This window comes from Camarhynchus parvulus, chromosome 15 (assembly GCF_901933205.1).
Source record: "Camarhynchus parvulus chromosome 15, STF_HiC, whole genome shotgun sequence".
NCBI lineage: Eukaryota > Metazoa > Chordata > Aves > Passeriformes > Thraupidae > Camarhynchus > Camarhynchus parvulus.
In genome coordinates, this window is record NC_044585.1 from 9,405,751 (window position 1) to 9,422,085 (window position 16,335).

The 16,335-nt window shown below is 58.5% G+C and overlaps 1 protein-coding gene across 1 annotated transcript in view; it reads right to left on the bottom strand.

The window, feature by feature from the left end:
• Positions 1-2,282: 2,282 nt before the first annotated feature.
• SEZ6L (seizure related 6 homolog like) overlaps positions 2,283-16,335 on the bottom strand; it is a 40,439-nt gene continuing 26,386 nt past the window's right edge. Inside the window, 14 exon segments of the mRNA XM_030958690.1 lie at positions 2,283-3,762; positions 4,017-4,119; positions 4,253-4,367; positions 4,489-4,521; positions 4,857-5,051; positions 5,252-5,443; positions 5,878-6,072; positions 7,101-7,297; positions 8,909-9,047; positions 9,133-9,327; positions 10,281-10,447; positions 11,141-11,306; positions 12,048-12,233; positions 12,720-12,912. Coding sequence (XP_030814550.1) covers positions 3,733-3,762; positions 4,017-4,119; positions 4,253-4,367; positions 4,489-4,521; positions 4,857-5,051; positions 5,252-5,443; positions 5,878-6,072; positions 7,101-7,297; positions 8,909-9,047; positions 9,133-9,327; positions 10,281-10,447; positions 11,141-11,306; positions 12,048-12,233; positions 12,720-12,912 — 2,106 coding nt within the window. The 3' untranslated portion in view covers positions 2,283-3,732.

Below are 16,335 nucleotides of genomic sequence, written 5' to 3' on the forward strand. Positions count from 1 at the left end.
CCAGGGTGTCGCTGGCAGAGCTGTGCCAAGTGCATCCCAGGGCTTTTCCCAGCCTTCTGGGCTGGGCAGGGATGCACTGCTTGGGCTGGGCTGGGCTGGGCAGGGATGCTGTGCCTGGGCTGGGCTGGGCAGGGATGCTGTGCCTGGGCTGGGCAGGGATACTGTGCCTGACCTGGAGAGGACAGGGTTGCTGTGCCTGATTTGGGCAGGGATGCTGTGCCTGACCTGGAGTGAGCAGGGATGCTGTGCCTGGGCTGGGCAGGGGTGCTGTGCCTGACACAGGCTGGGCAGGGATGCTGTGCCTGACCTGGAGTGAGCAGGGATGCTGTGCCTGGGCTGGGCAGGGGTGCTGTGCCTGACACAGGCTGGGCAGGGATGCTGTGCCTGGGCTGGGCAGGGATGCTGTGCCCGATTTGGGCAGGGATGCTGTGTCTGACCTGGAGCAAGCAGGGATGCTGTGCCTGATTTGGGCAGGGATGCTGTGCCTGACCTGGAGCGAGCAGGGATGCTGTGCCTGACACAGGCTGGGCAGGGATGCTCTGTCTGACCTGGAGCAAGCAGGGATGCTGTGCCTGATTTGGGCAGGGATGCTGTGCCTGACCTGGAGCGAGCAGGGATGCTGTGCCTGACACAGGCTGGGCAGGGATGCTCTGTCTGACCTGGAGCAAGCAGGGATGCTGTGCCTGATTTGGGCAGGGATGCTGTGCCTGACCTCGGAGCTGTGCCCTGAGCTGGGCAGGGATGCTGTGCCTGACCTGGAGCGAGCAGGGATGCTGTGCCTGACCTGAGCTGGGCAGGGATGCTGTTGCCTCACCAGCCTCCAATGCAGCTTGCAAGGAATCAAGGGGTCTCTGCTGCTCCATCCCTGACCTCGGGGGTCCCTCAGCCATGTGACTGCTGTGACACGGTCCCGCTGTGCCCCTGCCTTGCCCCAGGGAGGGGGAGGCCGTTGTGGCCGAGGCTGCTGGGCCCAGACAAAGCTCCATCCGCAGCACATCGCCTGAGGCCAGAGATTGGCTCCGGCTTTACGTCACCGAGGAGGAACGGCAGCATGAAGGGCTTTTTTTTTCCCCTTCATTTTAATTCTCTTGCAATCTCTGTCCAAAAATAACCCAATCTCCCTCCCCCAGGAATGCTCTGCATCAGAGCCTTGGCTCCCTCGCCCCCTGTGCATTAGCCTGGCAGCTGCTGAGCAAAGCCATTATCGATGTCACAGCGTAACCTTGGTTAAAAGCACGCCCGGGGAGGGCAGCGCTGTTGCATTGTTGTGGGTGCGGAGGGGCAGGGACAGATGGGAGCCCCGGGTTTCCTCGGCCGGGCATTTCCCGGGCTGTGGGCTGAGCATCCCCCTCCCTCCCCGCTGCCAGGGACACTTGGGACTGTTGGCATCAGGGAATGCTGCTCCAGCTGGGGTGTCCCGGTGGCGCTGCTCCTTGGCGAGGTGACAGTCACCGTGCTGCCACCACGCTGTCAGGCAGGGCCGTGCTCAGGGTGTCTCGGGGTGCCCACGCAGGACCTTGCCTTGCCCACACCTGATGCTGGAGGAAAACCTCACAGGGGCTCAGTTCTTCCCCCACCGGAGCAGCACAGCCTGCAGAGGCTTCCAAGGAGCAGGGGGGGGCTTTTCCCACCCAGACCCAGGATGTCCCAAGCCGTGCCTGCCTGCTCCATGTGGGATGCAGCCCCGTGCATACCGGGGGCAGGTGAGGCAGCCCCTCCTGTCCCCTGCAGTTTTGGGGAGCTGCCAGGTGACAGCCACAGGTTGCTGGGCAGCTGATGGGTGAGCAGGGCACAGGCAAAGTGGGTCCCCACAGACCCCCTGCCCAATGGGGTTGGGCTACCAGGGCCCCCCAAAACTTTCTGCATGTCCTTTGTGACAGGGCCAAGGGTCTCCAGTGGGGTGCCAGTGCCTCGGGGCAGCACCCAGCCTCCCACCCACTCTGAGGCATCGCTGGGCTGGGCTGGCATGGCAAGGGGCAATGCTGTGGGGTGACCCAGAGAGGGGAGATGTCCCCAGGTCACCTCATGTCCCAGCAGGGCTCAGATGCCTCCATCCCACAGGAGCAGGGGGCACTGTGGGGCTGCACCAGGGCAGGACCTGGCAATCAGAGCCAAGCCAGTGGCTTTGAGCCACCATCCCACAGCAGGGCATACAGTATACCCAGCCCCTCAGCCTGCCCTGCCTGTGGCCAGAGTGTCTGCAAACTGATTTCAGACATTTAAAAATACAGAACAATTGTTATCGAGGTTATACTGAGCACTAGAGCTTCCCACGGAACTACTTTATCATGTTCAAAAATATTTAATCCCAGCAATTTTCACATTGTTCTTATAAAAACAGACATGTATGAAGGGAAATGAAATGCTTGGTACATTTTTTTGGCACAATTTTTTTTTTCCTCTTTTTTTTTTCTTTTTCTTTTTTAACCGTTACAAATTACAATCACACATTCGTTGTTTTGAAAGGAAAACCCCTAAAGCCCAGCTGTACACTGCAGAGCTGCACCAACCACCCAAGCTCCCCCAGCCTCCCGCGCTCACCATTGTTCTACAAGGACAAAAGAAGGACACCAGCAGCCAAGGACGTGGTGGTGGCTTCACTGCCCTCCCCAAGGGCTGGCTGGGACACAGCAGGGACAGTGGTGGCCCTCTGGGGTCCGTGTCCCCACTGCTGTGTGGCTCTGACAGGGGTGATGCAGTGAAGGAGTGCAGGGGATGGCGAGGGTGGGTCTGAAGGCAATTTCTGCCTGTTCTGCTCCCCACAGAGCTCCTGTGCTGAAGCCTCCACACATCCCAGCTGCCTCTCCTTCCCAACAGCTCCACCCTCGTCCCCTGCACAGCACAGCCCGCCAGGGCCCCTCCTGCAGCAGGAGCCAGGGAGCCCAGCCCATCCTGCTTACCCTGAGATGCTGCCAGGGGCACAGAGCCACCCTCGGCCATGCTGGGTCGGGGTGATCCTGGCAGGGTGATGGGAAGTGCTGCTGGACAGGAACAAGGGGCACAGAGCAGAGAGGCACCAGCTGGGAGCTCTGCTCGCTCCAGGGTGGCTTCCAGGGTGGCTTCCAGGGCTCCCAGTGGCAGGGTGGCACTCTCCACAGGCTGGTGCTTCTCCACAGAGCATCACCCCAGATCCCGGCTCGCTGCCTCTCCACATCCAAAGCGAAGTGGGAAAAGAAAGCAGCACGTACCTCGTGTGTGCCAGGCTGTCCCTGAGCCCTGCAGCGAGGACAGTCCCTGGGCCAGTGTCCCCTGAGCCCCCCGGGAGCTGCGGGGTAGGACCCTGCGGGGGGACCCTGCGCTACCTCAGCTCTGAGCAATCAACTGCAGGCTCTTGCAATGGAGACATCTTTAATTTTTAACAACACCAGAACCGCAAAAAAATCCCCCTGCGTCTGTGTGGGCAGTGCCGAGGGACGCTCCGCCATGGAGGGGGACATTCTGCCACGGAGGGGGACACAGCAGTGCCCCCGTGCCCCCCTGGCCTCACCAGGACCCAGCTCTGCCCCGGCTCCAGCTGCTGCCTGTGCCCAGGGCTGGGCAGCACACCTATCGCAGTTTAAATAGAATAAATACAGTGAAGAAAACAGTAAAATCTTCAATAGAGAGGCAAAAGGAAAGACAACAGCAGGTCCGGGGGTCCAACCAAACTCCACGTGGTCTCTGGATTAGTTACTGAGGAAGTTCTATGAGAGCACATTAAGTTCGCTGCTGGAGACTCTCTTACCGCTGTCCTTATATCGAAACCTCGTATTCCCGTGTTTCCTGCAAGCAAGGAAAAGCCAGTTGAGGGCAGCAGCTGCATTTCAGGATCATCTCCCCATTCCCAGGCAGCAAGAGAGATCCTGGGTGTTCTTTTGTTCCCAGAGGAGTGATGCCCTCGCAGCCAGGACCCCTCAGCCCCCTATGCCTCCCATCCCATTGTTCCCACAGAGCCTGGCTGGACTCATCCCGTGGCTGCCCAGCCACCCAAGCCCCTCAGGAATATCCCTAGGGAGGACAGGCACGGCAGGACTCACCCCTGTCTCATAAATCGGGTTGTCAAACTCCGTTTCTACCGTGATCTGGCTGTAGGGGTGCGAGTACATGAGGGGCAGGCGGAGGCTGGAGTAGTACCGACACCTGCGGGGAGAGGCAGAGTCACTGGGCATTCCAGAACGGCATCCCTCCATCCCAGCTCCTCCCAGCGCCCCGGGGAGTGTGGCTGGCGAGGGCGATGCTGGCCCCTGCTCCGTGCCAGCCCCTGCAGCCCCACCTGGTGAGATAGATGTACGCTCCTCCCAGCAGCAGGGAGATGATCAGCACTGGGATGAAGATGGCCAAGGCCATGTTTCCCCCCTCGAGTGACGTCTCTGCAGCAGCTTCTGCTACTGAAAGGACAAGATCTATTGTGGTGGCATTTGCAGGCACAGGGTGATCACCTCTCTGCCTCTCCCCCTCCTCCCAGGCTCCACCAGGATGCTGTGCCTCAAGGAAACCCACGTCACTCACCTTCCAGAGCGTGTTCAAAGCTGTCTTGGTTCACTGGAAGAGAGATGGAGAGTTACTGGTCTGTAGCTGGGTTTGGTTGGGTGCTGGCAGCTGTTGCCTGCTGGGAAACCCAAACCTGGGATCTCCTGCCCTATTTGGTCCCGAACCATGCTGTGAATTCCCAGTTTTTAATAAGCTCTCGGTGACTGTAAGCATGTGGCCAGGACTGAGCAGGCTGGGCTGAGCAGAGCCCAGACCCACAGAAGCTCCAGCTCTCAGCTGAGATCAGCTCCCAGCTGGAGCTGCAGCCAGACCATGGTCTCTGGGCTGTCCCAGGCTGGGGACAGAGGTGTTGGCTGTCCTCTTGCTCCCCTCCCCTTCCCTGTTACCTTTGCAGATGGGCAGGGGGCCGCTCCAGTGGGATGGCTGGCCCAGGATGCATTTGATGGTCACCTCCCCCATCAGTTCAAAGCCCTCATAGCACATGAAGGTCAGGGACTCTCCTGGCAGGTAGAGGCGCTTGTAAAGAATTTGGTAGCCATTTTCTGGCAGCCCTGGGTTATCACAGGCCAGCGACTCCTCAGCTGAAAGGGAATGAAACACATCCAGGGTGAGCCCGAGGGAGAGAAGGAGCCTGGGGGCAGTGAGGAAGCACCCAAGTTCTCACCTCACTCTACTTCCAGAGGAAAGGATCTGCACCACCCCCTGGCTGCAGGAAAGTGCCACCCAAATCCCCAGAGAGGAGCTGGGCTGCAGGGGAGCAGGACAGAGCACCCAGACTTACAGACACAGTGCGGGAGCCGCGAGGTCCAGATGGGGGTGCCGGTCTCGCGGCTGTAGCAGGTGAGCAGGGAGCTGCCCTCCAGCACGAAGCCGGGGTTGCAGGTGTACTGGATGGTGGTGCCCACCAGCAGCACCGGGTCCGAGATGAGGCGGGTGGAGTGCTCCACCTCCCCTGGGTCCGTGCAGTACATGACTGGGGAGAGAGGAGGGCTGAGGGGAGCACCTCGGAGTTGGGGGACTGTCAGAGCTGGGAGCCCCTTGGAGCTGGGAGCCCCTCAGGACTGGGAGCACCTTGGAGCTGGGAGCCCCTTGGACCAGGAGCCCCTTGGAGCTGGGAACCCCTCAGAACTGGGAGCATCTTGGAGCTGGGAGCCCCTCGGAGCTGGGAGCATCTTGGAGCTGGGAACCCCTCAGAACTGGGAGCATCTTGGAGCTGGGAGCCCCTCGGAGCTGGGAGCCCCTCAGACCAGGAGCCCCTTGGAGGTGGAGCCCCTCAGAGCTAGGGGCACCTTGGAGCTGGGAGCACCTTGGAGCTGGGGCTCCTCAGAGATGGGGCCCCTTGGAGCAGGACCAGCACTGTCACAGGGTGTGGGACAGGGACAGCAGCACCTTCCTGTGGGCACTTACTCTTTTCACAGAAGGGGGGGTCGCTGCTCCAGCTGAGGTCCCACTGGCAGGTGAGGGTGTCGCTGCCCACGATGTCATAGCCTGGGTCACACTGGTAGGTGATCTTGGCCCCTCTCACCAGCTCTGTGTGTGACGTGGTCTTCCAGCCGTTCTGGATCTCGGGCAGGTCAGAGCAGGAGTCGTTGCGGGACACCTCTGCAGCCAAGAGGGATTCTGAACCCCTGGCACAGCCTACCCCAGAGCCACCCCAGCTGGACACGCGGCTCTTCCCAAGATCCTGTCCCTCCCCACAGCCCCACAAATGGCACAGCTGCTCTGCAGGCAGCATCCCCTGGGCACAGGGAAGGGCAGCAGTGGGGGACAGGGGCTCTTGAAGCCTCCCCAGCCCTGACCCTACAGGCAGATAGAGGGCTGGGCTGGTGAAAATGGGGTCAGGATAACCTGGGAGCACCAGGCTCAGCTCCAGCTGTGGGTGCAGGAGAGATACCAGCACCACGGTCACTGCACAGCTGGTTTGCTCACAGGAGGATTTGTTCCCTGCTTCCCCCAGGCTGGTTTGCTCAGGTGAGGGGTTGTGCCCTGCCCTCCCCAGCCCCGTGTGCTGCAGAGCACTGAGGAGGGCCCTGCAGCCTCCCGGTGCTCTGCATTGCAGCTCGCTCTGTTTGTCGTAGCCAGGGCTGTCAGCAGTGCAAGGAAAACGTGCCTGGAGGAGCCTGGCACGGGGAGCAGGGTGGGGGAGAGGCAGCCATGGGGATGGAATGTCCCTCACAGTCCTTGTCCCTGCCGTGGGCACCCACAGGCCCAGCCTGGCGGGCACAGCTGCCCCAAAGGACAATGGAACAGATGTGGCCAGGAGCTGCTCTGGAGCACAGAGATGGGGACATCCACCTCAGGAGCCCACCCAGGGACTGGCTTCAGTGAGCACCCCTGCCTGACAGGCTGTCTGTGGGGATCCTGAATCCCTGTTTCCAGCAATTTCTTTCCCCCTGGGCCAGGGCTAACAGGGACAAAACCCACCTTGCTGCCAGCCTGAAGGAGGGGACACAGCAGGGACACCCCAGCAGTGACTGACACAGAGCCCTGGGGGTCCTGCAGGAGGTTCAGGGTGGGATGAGAAGGGGGTGCTGGTGCCACTGTGACTCTCCCTGCATCCAGCCCCTGCAGCTGGACATCCTGGGCTGCCTGTGTGTCACATCCCCACACCAGCACCCTGCTCCCCATACCTATGTAGTTCATGATGAATCCTTGCCCCTTCCCAAAGATGAGCCCAGCAGGGTCTGAGTGGAACTGGATGGTGAGGTCGGGGCTGGAGGAGTAGAGCTTCTGGGGGCCGCTGCTGCCCACGTACTGCCCCAGGATGCGGGAGGAGAGCTCGTCCCCGTCGTAGATGGTGAGGATGTCGCTGTTGGTGATGTTCAGGCTGGGAGGAGAGTTTGGTTAGAGAGCAGGGAGCCCCAGGCAGGACACAGCAGTGCGGGGCTCAAGGGACAGCCAGGTCACGTCCCTCCGGGTTGCCTCCCTCCGTCTCCCGGGTCCCCGCGCTTGGAAGTGCCGGTCCACAAGAGCCGCGCTTGTCCCCGCGGCCAGCAGAGCGCAGTGGCGGCCCGCGGATGGCGGGGACAGCCGGGGACACCGGGCAGGGATGGCTGCAGCCTCCATCCACCCCGGGAATGCGGCTGCTCTGGAGCAGAAGGGGATGGGGGGAGCTCGCTGCTCTCCCCCCGCTCCAAGGCCAATGCAGGGGATGGATGCACACGCCAGGGGACACAGCTCGGGTGTCGGGAGGGTTCTCTGGGTGCCCGGGGCTGGCAGAGTGGGTGAACGATCACATCACCCCAAGATGGGCAGTGACACCCCTTCCCTGCTCGCTGTCCTGCCCTGTGTGCCCCAGCGAGGCTCCCCAGAGCTGGGAGCAGTGACACGGGAGGGACTGGGACAGGGACAACCCTGCTCCCCTTCCCTGGGAGAGGAGAGCACACCAGGATGCTCCCAGCCACACAGGAGATGACTGAGCTGATCCCGAACGTTTTATTAGGAATGTTCTTGGAGGGAGCCCAGCTAATCCCCATGGCAAGCTGACATTTGTAGTAAATCTCTGCTTTCTGTCAAACATGATTTTCTCAGTGACATTTATGCCTGATGACTTCAAATCACTTGGCCTGCAGTTCTGCTCAGCCCCAGCACCCACAGAGCTGGGAGAGGTGTGCTGGGAGCTCCAGCTTGGGATTTTATGGGGAGCTTTAAAATCTTTATGACTCTAAGCCTCTACTTGAAACATGTCCTCCTCTTGAAAACCCAAAATAGCATCAAAGGAGGCTCCTGCTGCAGCAGCAGCATTACCATGCAAAGAACTCTCAGCCTGGCATTGGATCCCATTCCCCTCTGACCTCAGTGTGTTCAGCTGGGCTTGCTGAGTGGCTCTGCTCCCTTAGTGCCTGTATTTCACATTCAGCCCAAAGATTGAGCTGTTTCCATCCCATGGATGCCTCCAGGCTCTCCTAACCCTGCGTGACCCAGCTCCTGACGTGCTGGGTGTCACTCCAGAAGCACACGGCCACGTGCTGCTGTGGCACTGCTCCCTGTGGAGAATTCCAAAGCTGTTGGAACAGCAATTCACTGCTTCCAATTCACACTGGGTTGTGTAATGGTGCTTTGAACTCAGAGAGCACCACACAGTCCTGCCCAGGGTGCCAAGTGCATCAAAGGGGATTATGGAAGCTCTGAGGGGGAGAACAGGGCATGGCAAGGCTCTTCCCTGTGAGGGTGGTGAGGCCCTAGCACAGGTTGTCTGGATATGCTGTGGCTGCCCCATCACTGGAAGTGTCCAAGGCCGGGTTGGAAGGGGCTTGGAGGAACCTGGGATAGTGGGAGGTGTCCCAGCCCATGGGGGATCAGCTTTAAGGTCTCTCCCACCCAAACTGTTCAGGGATTCTGTGATTCCATGGTGGAGGTGAGCAGAGCAGGACACTGCAGCAAAATGAGACGAGCACATCTGGGGCAGAGCCAGACACCGAGCCCCTGGGCTACTCACAGCTGGATGTCCAGGAAGAGCCTCTTCTCCTCTCCTACATGGATCCTCCAGATGCAATCCTCCCCCTCCGTGTAGGGCTCCGGCCAGTTGGGGGACAGGATCACCCCGGCCACAGCAGTCAGCTCCCCTCCACACGTGGCTGTGGGGGCAAAGGGGTGGGCAGGGCTCAGTGGGGACCCGGGGGTGTCACCCCACAGCCGGCAGTGCCCACGGGCAGGGCTGACCTCGGCACAGCGGCTCTGTGTCGTTCCAGTAGGGGTCCCGCATGTTGATGCACTCAATGACTGCAGGGCCCTGCTCCAGGGAGTGCCCGGGGTCGCAGGTGAACTCCACGGTGGTGCCCAGGTTGTAGGTGGGGTCAGAGGTGGTGAAGTTCCCGTTCTGGATGTAGGGCTCGTAGCAGTGGCCCCGCTCAAAGGCTGGAAGAGATCTCTGTTAGCTGTAGGGACACGGAGCTGCTCCCTTCTCGCTGAGCTTCCCCAGGCCCTGCTGGTGTCCCCATGAGAACCTGAGCCCTGCATCCCCACCTGCATGGATGACCACTTCCAGGCAATTAGGATTAACAATTTATCCATTCTGAGCCACACAGGCCTCACCAAACCCCAGTGCCATGGTGGTTCAGCACCAGGGATGTGCTCAGGGCACTGCCAGGCACTGTGTTTCCCAAGATGGGGATGCCAAGCCATCCACCCTGGGATTGCTCAGGGCTCCTGCGGGAACGATCCTGCAGTGGGACCAACTTAAATGACAACAGGAGCTACAGAGGGGCACCAGGCCTACCCATGCTGGGGACAGCCAGGACCCTTCCTGCAGCCATGTGTCTGTGGCTGTCCCCTGGGGCTGGGTGCCCTGGTGGTCAGCAGCCTAAGATAGGAAATGCCAAGTCATGATGACAGGGCCTAAGCCCCTTTTTCCACCTTCAGACCCTTGCTTATCTCTCTGTAAGACTATAGGTCACTTTCCTTTTGGCCCTTACCATTGGACAATTCCTAAAACTCCTGTACCCTATATAAAGAGCTACTTTTGCCCAGTTGGGCAGAAGAGCTGTCCCTGATACCTCTGCAGAAAGCATCAATAAAGACATCCCTGTGGAACTTCACACAGGGCTTCTCAAGAGCTGAAATCACAAAATGAGCTGATAATCACTGAGAGCTGATCTCACTAAGATCAGATAAATATATATATTCATTATAATAAATCAGCCTTCTGAAACATGGAGTCAACATTCTCATCTCTTCCCTCATCCTAAAACCCCTGCGAACACCACCACAACCCATGGCAGCCGGAGTTGGGGAGACCCCGAAACACCAGAGTGGCCCCATCCTGGCTGAGCCAGGCACTGCCCTGGGGCCCTGGCATGGGGACACAGCACCTTCGAAGCGGATGTTGAAGGCGGTGGCAGCCGCAGGCTGCTCGGCGAGGAAGTCGATCCTGATGGAGGAGCCGTCGCTGATGACGCCCTCGAAGGGGACGCTGTCGGCGCGCAGCGAGTCGTAGAGCACGGCCGAGCGGTTGGTGTCCCCGCTGTACACCACCATCCTGCAGGGACACGGGGCATGGCACACAGGACAGCACCCCTCAGTCCCACCCGGGCATGAGGTGGGGGAGCTGCAGCAGCTGGGATAAACTGGGGCCTCCCAGGTTTTGGCGTATTCTGGGGTTTTCTCTCTGAGAGAGGCTGTCCGCATGAGAACCTGAGCATGGAGAGGCTGGAGTGTGTTCAGGGATGGGAATGGAGCTGGAGCACCAGGAAAGGGGCTCAGCCTGGAGCAAAGGAGGCTCAGGGGGGACCTTGTGGCTCTGCACAACTCCCTGACAGGAGGGGACAGCCAGGGGGGTCAGGCTCTGCTCCCAAGGAACAGGGACAGGATGAGAGGAAATGGCTTGTGCCAGGGAAGGTTTAGACTGGATATCAAGGATATCAGGGAAAATTTCCTTCCCACAAGGGCTGATAAGCATTGAAACAGGCAGCCAGGGGCAGTGGTGAAGTTCCCATCCCTGGAGGGGTTTAACAGCCATGTAAATGTGGAAACATGGTTTAGTGGTGGCCTTGGCAGTGCTGGGGGACAATTGAACTCAATGATCTCAGAGGGCTTTCCCAACCCAAATAATTTCATTTTTTTATATTTAGTGCCCAGCAAAAGGCCCTGCTCCTCACCCTATGCAGAAGAAGCCCCCCTGGGATCTCTCTGCAGTCCCAGGGCTGTGAGGAAACAGCTCCTGGAGCCTCACCTGTCCTTCTCAGTCAGCAGAAGCTTCTCAAAGTGCAGGTGCAGCTTCTGTCCCGGGGGCGCCCCGATGGCCCAGACGCAGTACATGCTGCCAGACTGGTTCCCGCTGTAGCTGGGGGACAGCACGCGGCCGATGGTGGCATTGTGCACTGTCCCTCCACAGGGAGCTGCAACACAGAGCACAGCCCCGCTGGCATGTGGCATTTGTGCTATCCCCAGAGCGCCCAGGGCACAAACCTCTTGCCTGGGCTCTGCTTTGCTCTGTCTGTACATATTTATACTCACACACAGACATGAAATCTTAATTTCCTTCCCGTTGCTGCCTAACGAGGGGACAGATTCTGCTGTCACTGCCTGACCACCTGAGGCACTGCTCTCACCCCCTCCCTGTCACCACATTTCTCTTCACAGAGAAAAACAAGGCGCAGTTCTTCCCAAGAATATTTCTGGGTTTCACATTCTCTCAACCTCAGAGAAAGAAAAACCAATTCTTATCTCATTTACTGCCCTTGTGTTGTTCACGAGTGGAATGCATTGTGGAAGATTGTTCACCTGAAGGGAATTGGATTCTGGTGTGAGTGTTTTGATTCGCTGACCAGTTGGATCCAGGTGTGTGTGTCGGGACTGGGGGGTGACTGTCACGAGATGCTGTGCAGCGGAGTGCAGTTGAGTGCTTGGCAGATTCAGTTTAGATGTAATGTTACATAGTGTAGAATAAAATACTATAATAAAGTAATTAATTAGCCTCCTGATAAGACTGAGTCCTCCTCATCGTTTCTCCCGGATGTCGGGCAAAAATATCACCGATACCTCCCAGGATCGCATTCATCTCATGAGACAAAGACAGGGGCTCATGTTGTCCTCAGTGGGGCCCAGTTTCCCAGCACGGGGCTGGGATGTGCAGGTACCTGAGCAGATGGGCTCGGGGCTGCTCCAGTGTGGCCGGGATGCGTTGATGCAGGTCAGCATGCGGGGGCCCTGCAGCTCATAGCCCAGGTGGCAGTGGAAGTGAGCGATGCCACCCGAGTGCAGATCCATCACTGTCACATCCCCAAAGTCAGGCCTCCGTGGGAAGTTGCAGCTCAGCATAAACACTGGAACAGGCACACATTGGGAGCTCAGGGCTCAGCTGCTCCCAGCCACCCCGTGGGGATGTGCTGGATGTGCCCACGTGTCACACAGAGCAGTGGCAGAGCACCACCAACCCCCCCACTGCCGCTGCTTCCCCACCTGTTACTGCTCCTGCCCAGACCCAGTTTCTATTTTAAAAACAATTTGCTGGAACTCATTTATTTTTTAAAGCTCTTCGAGGTAAAAAATAGACTGGCAGTGTGAGTGTGTGCAGGAGGAGCTGCTGCACGGGGACAGAAACGGGGCAAGGCGGGTGTGAGAGGCACAGCCAGCACTGGGCTTGGGGACATCAGGGCACACTGAACCCTCTGCCCTGGGCACAACACCCACGGGCAGGGGGTGAAACAGGAGCGTGGCTGGTCTGTGGGGGCACAGCCCGCTCGTTTGACCCTGCAGCCAAGTGGGACTGACCCCAAACCCCCCCTAACCCACGCTGGGGACACACCCACCCTGGTAGTGGAGCTGGAAGGTCCCCACCACGTCGTCCTGGAAGGTGCGGAAGTAGACGGAGATGGTGTTGGTGGGGCTGCGGATCACCTGGCCTTCCACCAGAAGGGTCTGGTTGGCCAAGACCACCAGGGCATCGCCGTCCACGCCACGGATGGACAGCACCTCCCCATCTGACAGGTTCACGCTCTTCACCTGCAGGGAGCAGAGAGCTGTGAGCTGTGGGGGCACAGCGGGGACCCCAGTGTCACATCCCAGCCCATGACACACACCCGAGCATCACACCAGCACAGTGCTGCAACAAAACCAGGGCACTCCTCAGGGTTTGGTGCTCACCACCCACCCTGTGCACCAGGAAACCTCCCCAGGATCCCTCACCCCACTGGAGAGTGCTTGGGGAGCCACACAGCAAGTGCATCTAATGAGCAGTTCCAAAAGGCTTTAATTATTATTTGGAAATAGCTGAGCAGTAAGCTCACATTTACATTTCACGTCCATTTAGCTTAATAAATGGGCTCATATTTCAGCAGAAAGATGCTCATCAGACTGTTTGTTTCCCTGAGTGTGTGAGGCCCGGGGCTCTATATTTAGCACCAGCCCAGCCGTGATTGGGAGCGCTCCCGACGATGTTGTGACTGCAGGGATTTGTGGCTGTTGTCACCGCCGTGCCCACCTCCCCCTGGCACACGGGGCTGGGATGTGCCCTGCTCCAAGGGCACTGCATGGAGCCACCCCCAGCCCTCAGCACCCTGAGCCTGCTCCTGAAGGAAATCCCTGGAAAAGCCCGTTCCTCACTGCAAAGCTGGATTAACATGCCCAGGGTGGCTCAGAGCATGCCTGGGTTCACCCCAGCCCATGTTTCAACCCCAGAGGAGCTGATTTTGCCTTATTTTTCCAGCTGGGTCCTGGTAGGGAAAAGTATTGTCTGGAGCATGGGCCACATGCAGCTCTGACCCTCAGCCTGCCCTGGGTCATTTATTCTTTTCCAGATATTGTCCCAAAAATGTGCCCCCCCCCAGCATGGCCAGCACACACTGTGGCTGGTGGGATGGCTCAGATCTGATTATTAGTAAATGGGGTGAATTAAGTGGTATTTGGGTGAATTATTTGGAGAACTGGGATCCAAGCGGGCTCCATACGATGCCAACACTTTCCCCCAGCTCCCACTGGGACAGAGCTTTGCTTCTCCAGCTGGGTCTGGATCCCTGCAAAGATTCTTCCAAGGTGTTTCTAACAGATTTTTTTCTCCTTGAAGCCAAACCTGTTCCCCAGCTGGATCCCTCCAGAGCTGGTGGCACCACGCACATGACACAGAGCCAAATCACTCTGGGAAATTGGGAAGGGGATTGGGGGGAGCAGCTGGAGCAGGCAGAGCTCTGCAGAAGGGAGGAAGCTGGGGATCAGTGCTGGGTGTCACACACACACACACACTCAGTTCCACCACCAGCCTCCCCTCGGTGGAGCCAGGGGAGCAGGGTGTCACCACAAGTGCCATTCCCTGTGCCAGCACCAGGCTGGCATTCCCAGAGGAGCCTGGAGTGAGCAGGGAGTGCAGACTCTGCCGTGGCCCCGTGCCAGGGAGCGTCAGCCCTGCGAGAGGGACCATATGTGCGAGCTCCTGCCAGGGGCTGGGAGCACGGGCTCTGACTTCAATCACTGCCTGCACCCACAGCAGCTCCTCCAGAGCCTTGGGAAGGCAGGAGGGATCCTCCAGTCAGGCTGCCAACCTCACTCACCCACTGGAAAAAAACCTCTTTAGGGAAATTCTATCTCCTGCCAAGAAGATTCAAGAATTTTAAAAATAAATATAATTTCACGGAGCATTCGGAGAGCTGGCTGCTCCCAGCTCCCAGGGCTGCCGTGGCACAGGCAGGGACACAGCTCTCCCTGGAATGCTTTGAGGGGTGCAGAGAGGGGCAGTGAGCTGAGCAGGGACCCCAAGCTCTCACACAGCCCAGGGCAGCTCCCAGCCTCTCCCAGGACCACGCCTGACATCCAGGCTTTGTGTGCTCCCTACAGTGAGTGAGGGTCTGGCTCCAAAGGAAGTGTCCCTGTGTCCTCCTGCATGGCTCCCAGTGATGCTAGAGCAGTTTTGGAATGCCACGGGGATTCCTGCCACCACCAGGCTGTCCCACAGCCCCATGCAGGGGCTCCTGTCCTAGGGGTTTCTCTCTGCTCCTGCAGATTTGCTCCTGCCTTTACTGAGACCCCCAGGGTAAGAGGCAGCACCTGCCTGCTACAGGAGCTGGGAATCCAATCCAAACCCCTCCTACAGGACCCCATACCCCACACCCCGGGTTATCCAGTGCCTTCCCTCTGGAATTCACCTCCTGCAGCACAGGGCACCGCCAGCTGCAGATGAGGCCATGCTCCACCAGCCCCAACCTGCTGTTGTGATTTAATTTGTCTGAAACGCTCCAAAGCGTCAGCAAAGCAAAATGCAAAGCTTGGTGGGGGGGTGCAGAGGCCAATTTTATGCTCCATTAAAACCTCAGCTCGCAACAGAGCGAGGTCAGGAGCGGTGTCACCTGATGGATTATGGACAGAGGCGAATTTACAGCAGAGCAGCCTCTCTTTAGCACCCTGTGGATCTGAGGAGACAGTTCCTGTGTCCAGTTACTTTTCCACTGCCATGGAGAAGCGGCTGAGCTGCTCAGGCTCTCCAGGGCTCAGCCTGCACCACTGCTGCTCCCAGGGCAACCTCCCCACCAGGGCTGGCAGCCACAGTGGCCTTGGGGCCAACCCCTACGTGTGCCCACCAGGGGGACAGCCGGGACAGCCCTGCTGGAGCTCCAGCTCCTTTTAATGCACACCTTTAATTACACAAATTCAAAGTGCAGGGGTTTAAATTGGATGCAAACGGTGACATGGGGAAATCACAAGAAGAAAGGATTGCAGGCAGCATGGACACCCTGGGCTGGTTTCACCTGGAGGGGGTTTGGAGTGGGCAGAGTCCCCTGCCTTGCTTGCAGCCTCACCAGGCTGAGGGATGCTCGTTTTGGGGGGAGCTGATGGTGCAATGGTGCACATCAGCTTGGTGAGACCCTCTGCTCTGATGGGTGGGCATTTGCTGGGCACCTGCCCCAGCCAGAGAAGGAATCTGGGCTGCCCTCCTGGGCATCCTGCACCCTCAGAGCCACCCAAACCCCTGGAGCCAATGCGGGGTGCAGAGAGCAGGGAGCTGGTGCCCCCATCCCACCCAGTGCCTTTTTAACAACCTGCTGCCAGCGCCTCTTGGTTAAATTAATTGCATGACATTTACAGAGTTTGATCATCGCTGACATTCAGGATGTTCCAGCTCCCTCACTGAGTTCATTTATTACAAAGCCTCAGAAAAAAAAAATCTATTTTTTCCCAGAAAAGGGATGTTTTATCAAGTGAAGGTGTCCAGGGCAGAGGTGCCCAAGGCTTGGCATCATTTACTGCAGTGACCAGTTGTGGTATTCACATTCTCTGGAAAAATCCCTTTGCCCAGGATTTTTCTCCTGGGAAGCTGAGAAGCCTCAGAGGAAAAGGAAAACAATAATTGTCTCATTTGCTTCTCCTGTGTTTTGCTGCTTTGGAATGTGGTTGGAGATTGTTTATCTGTGGTGGTGTTTGCAGGGGTCTCAGGATGAG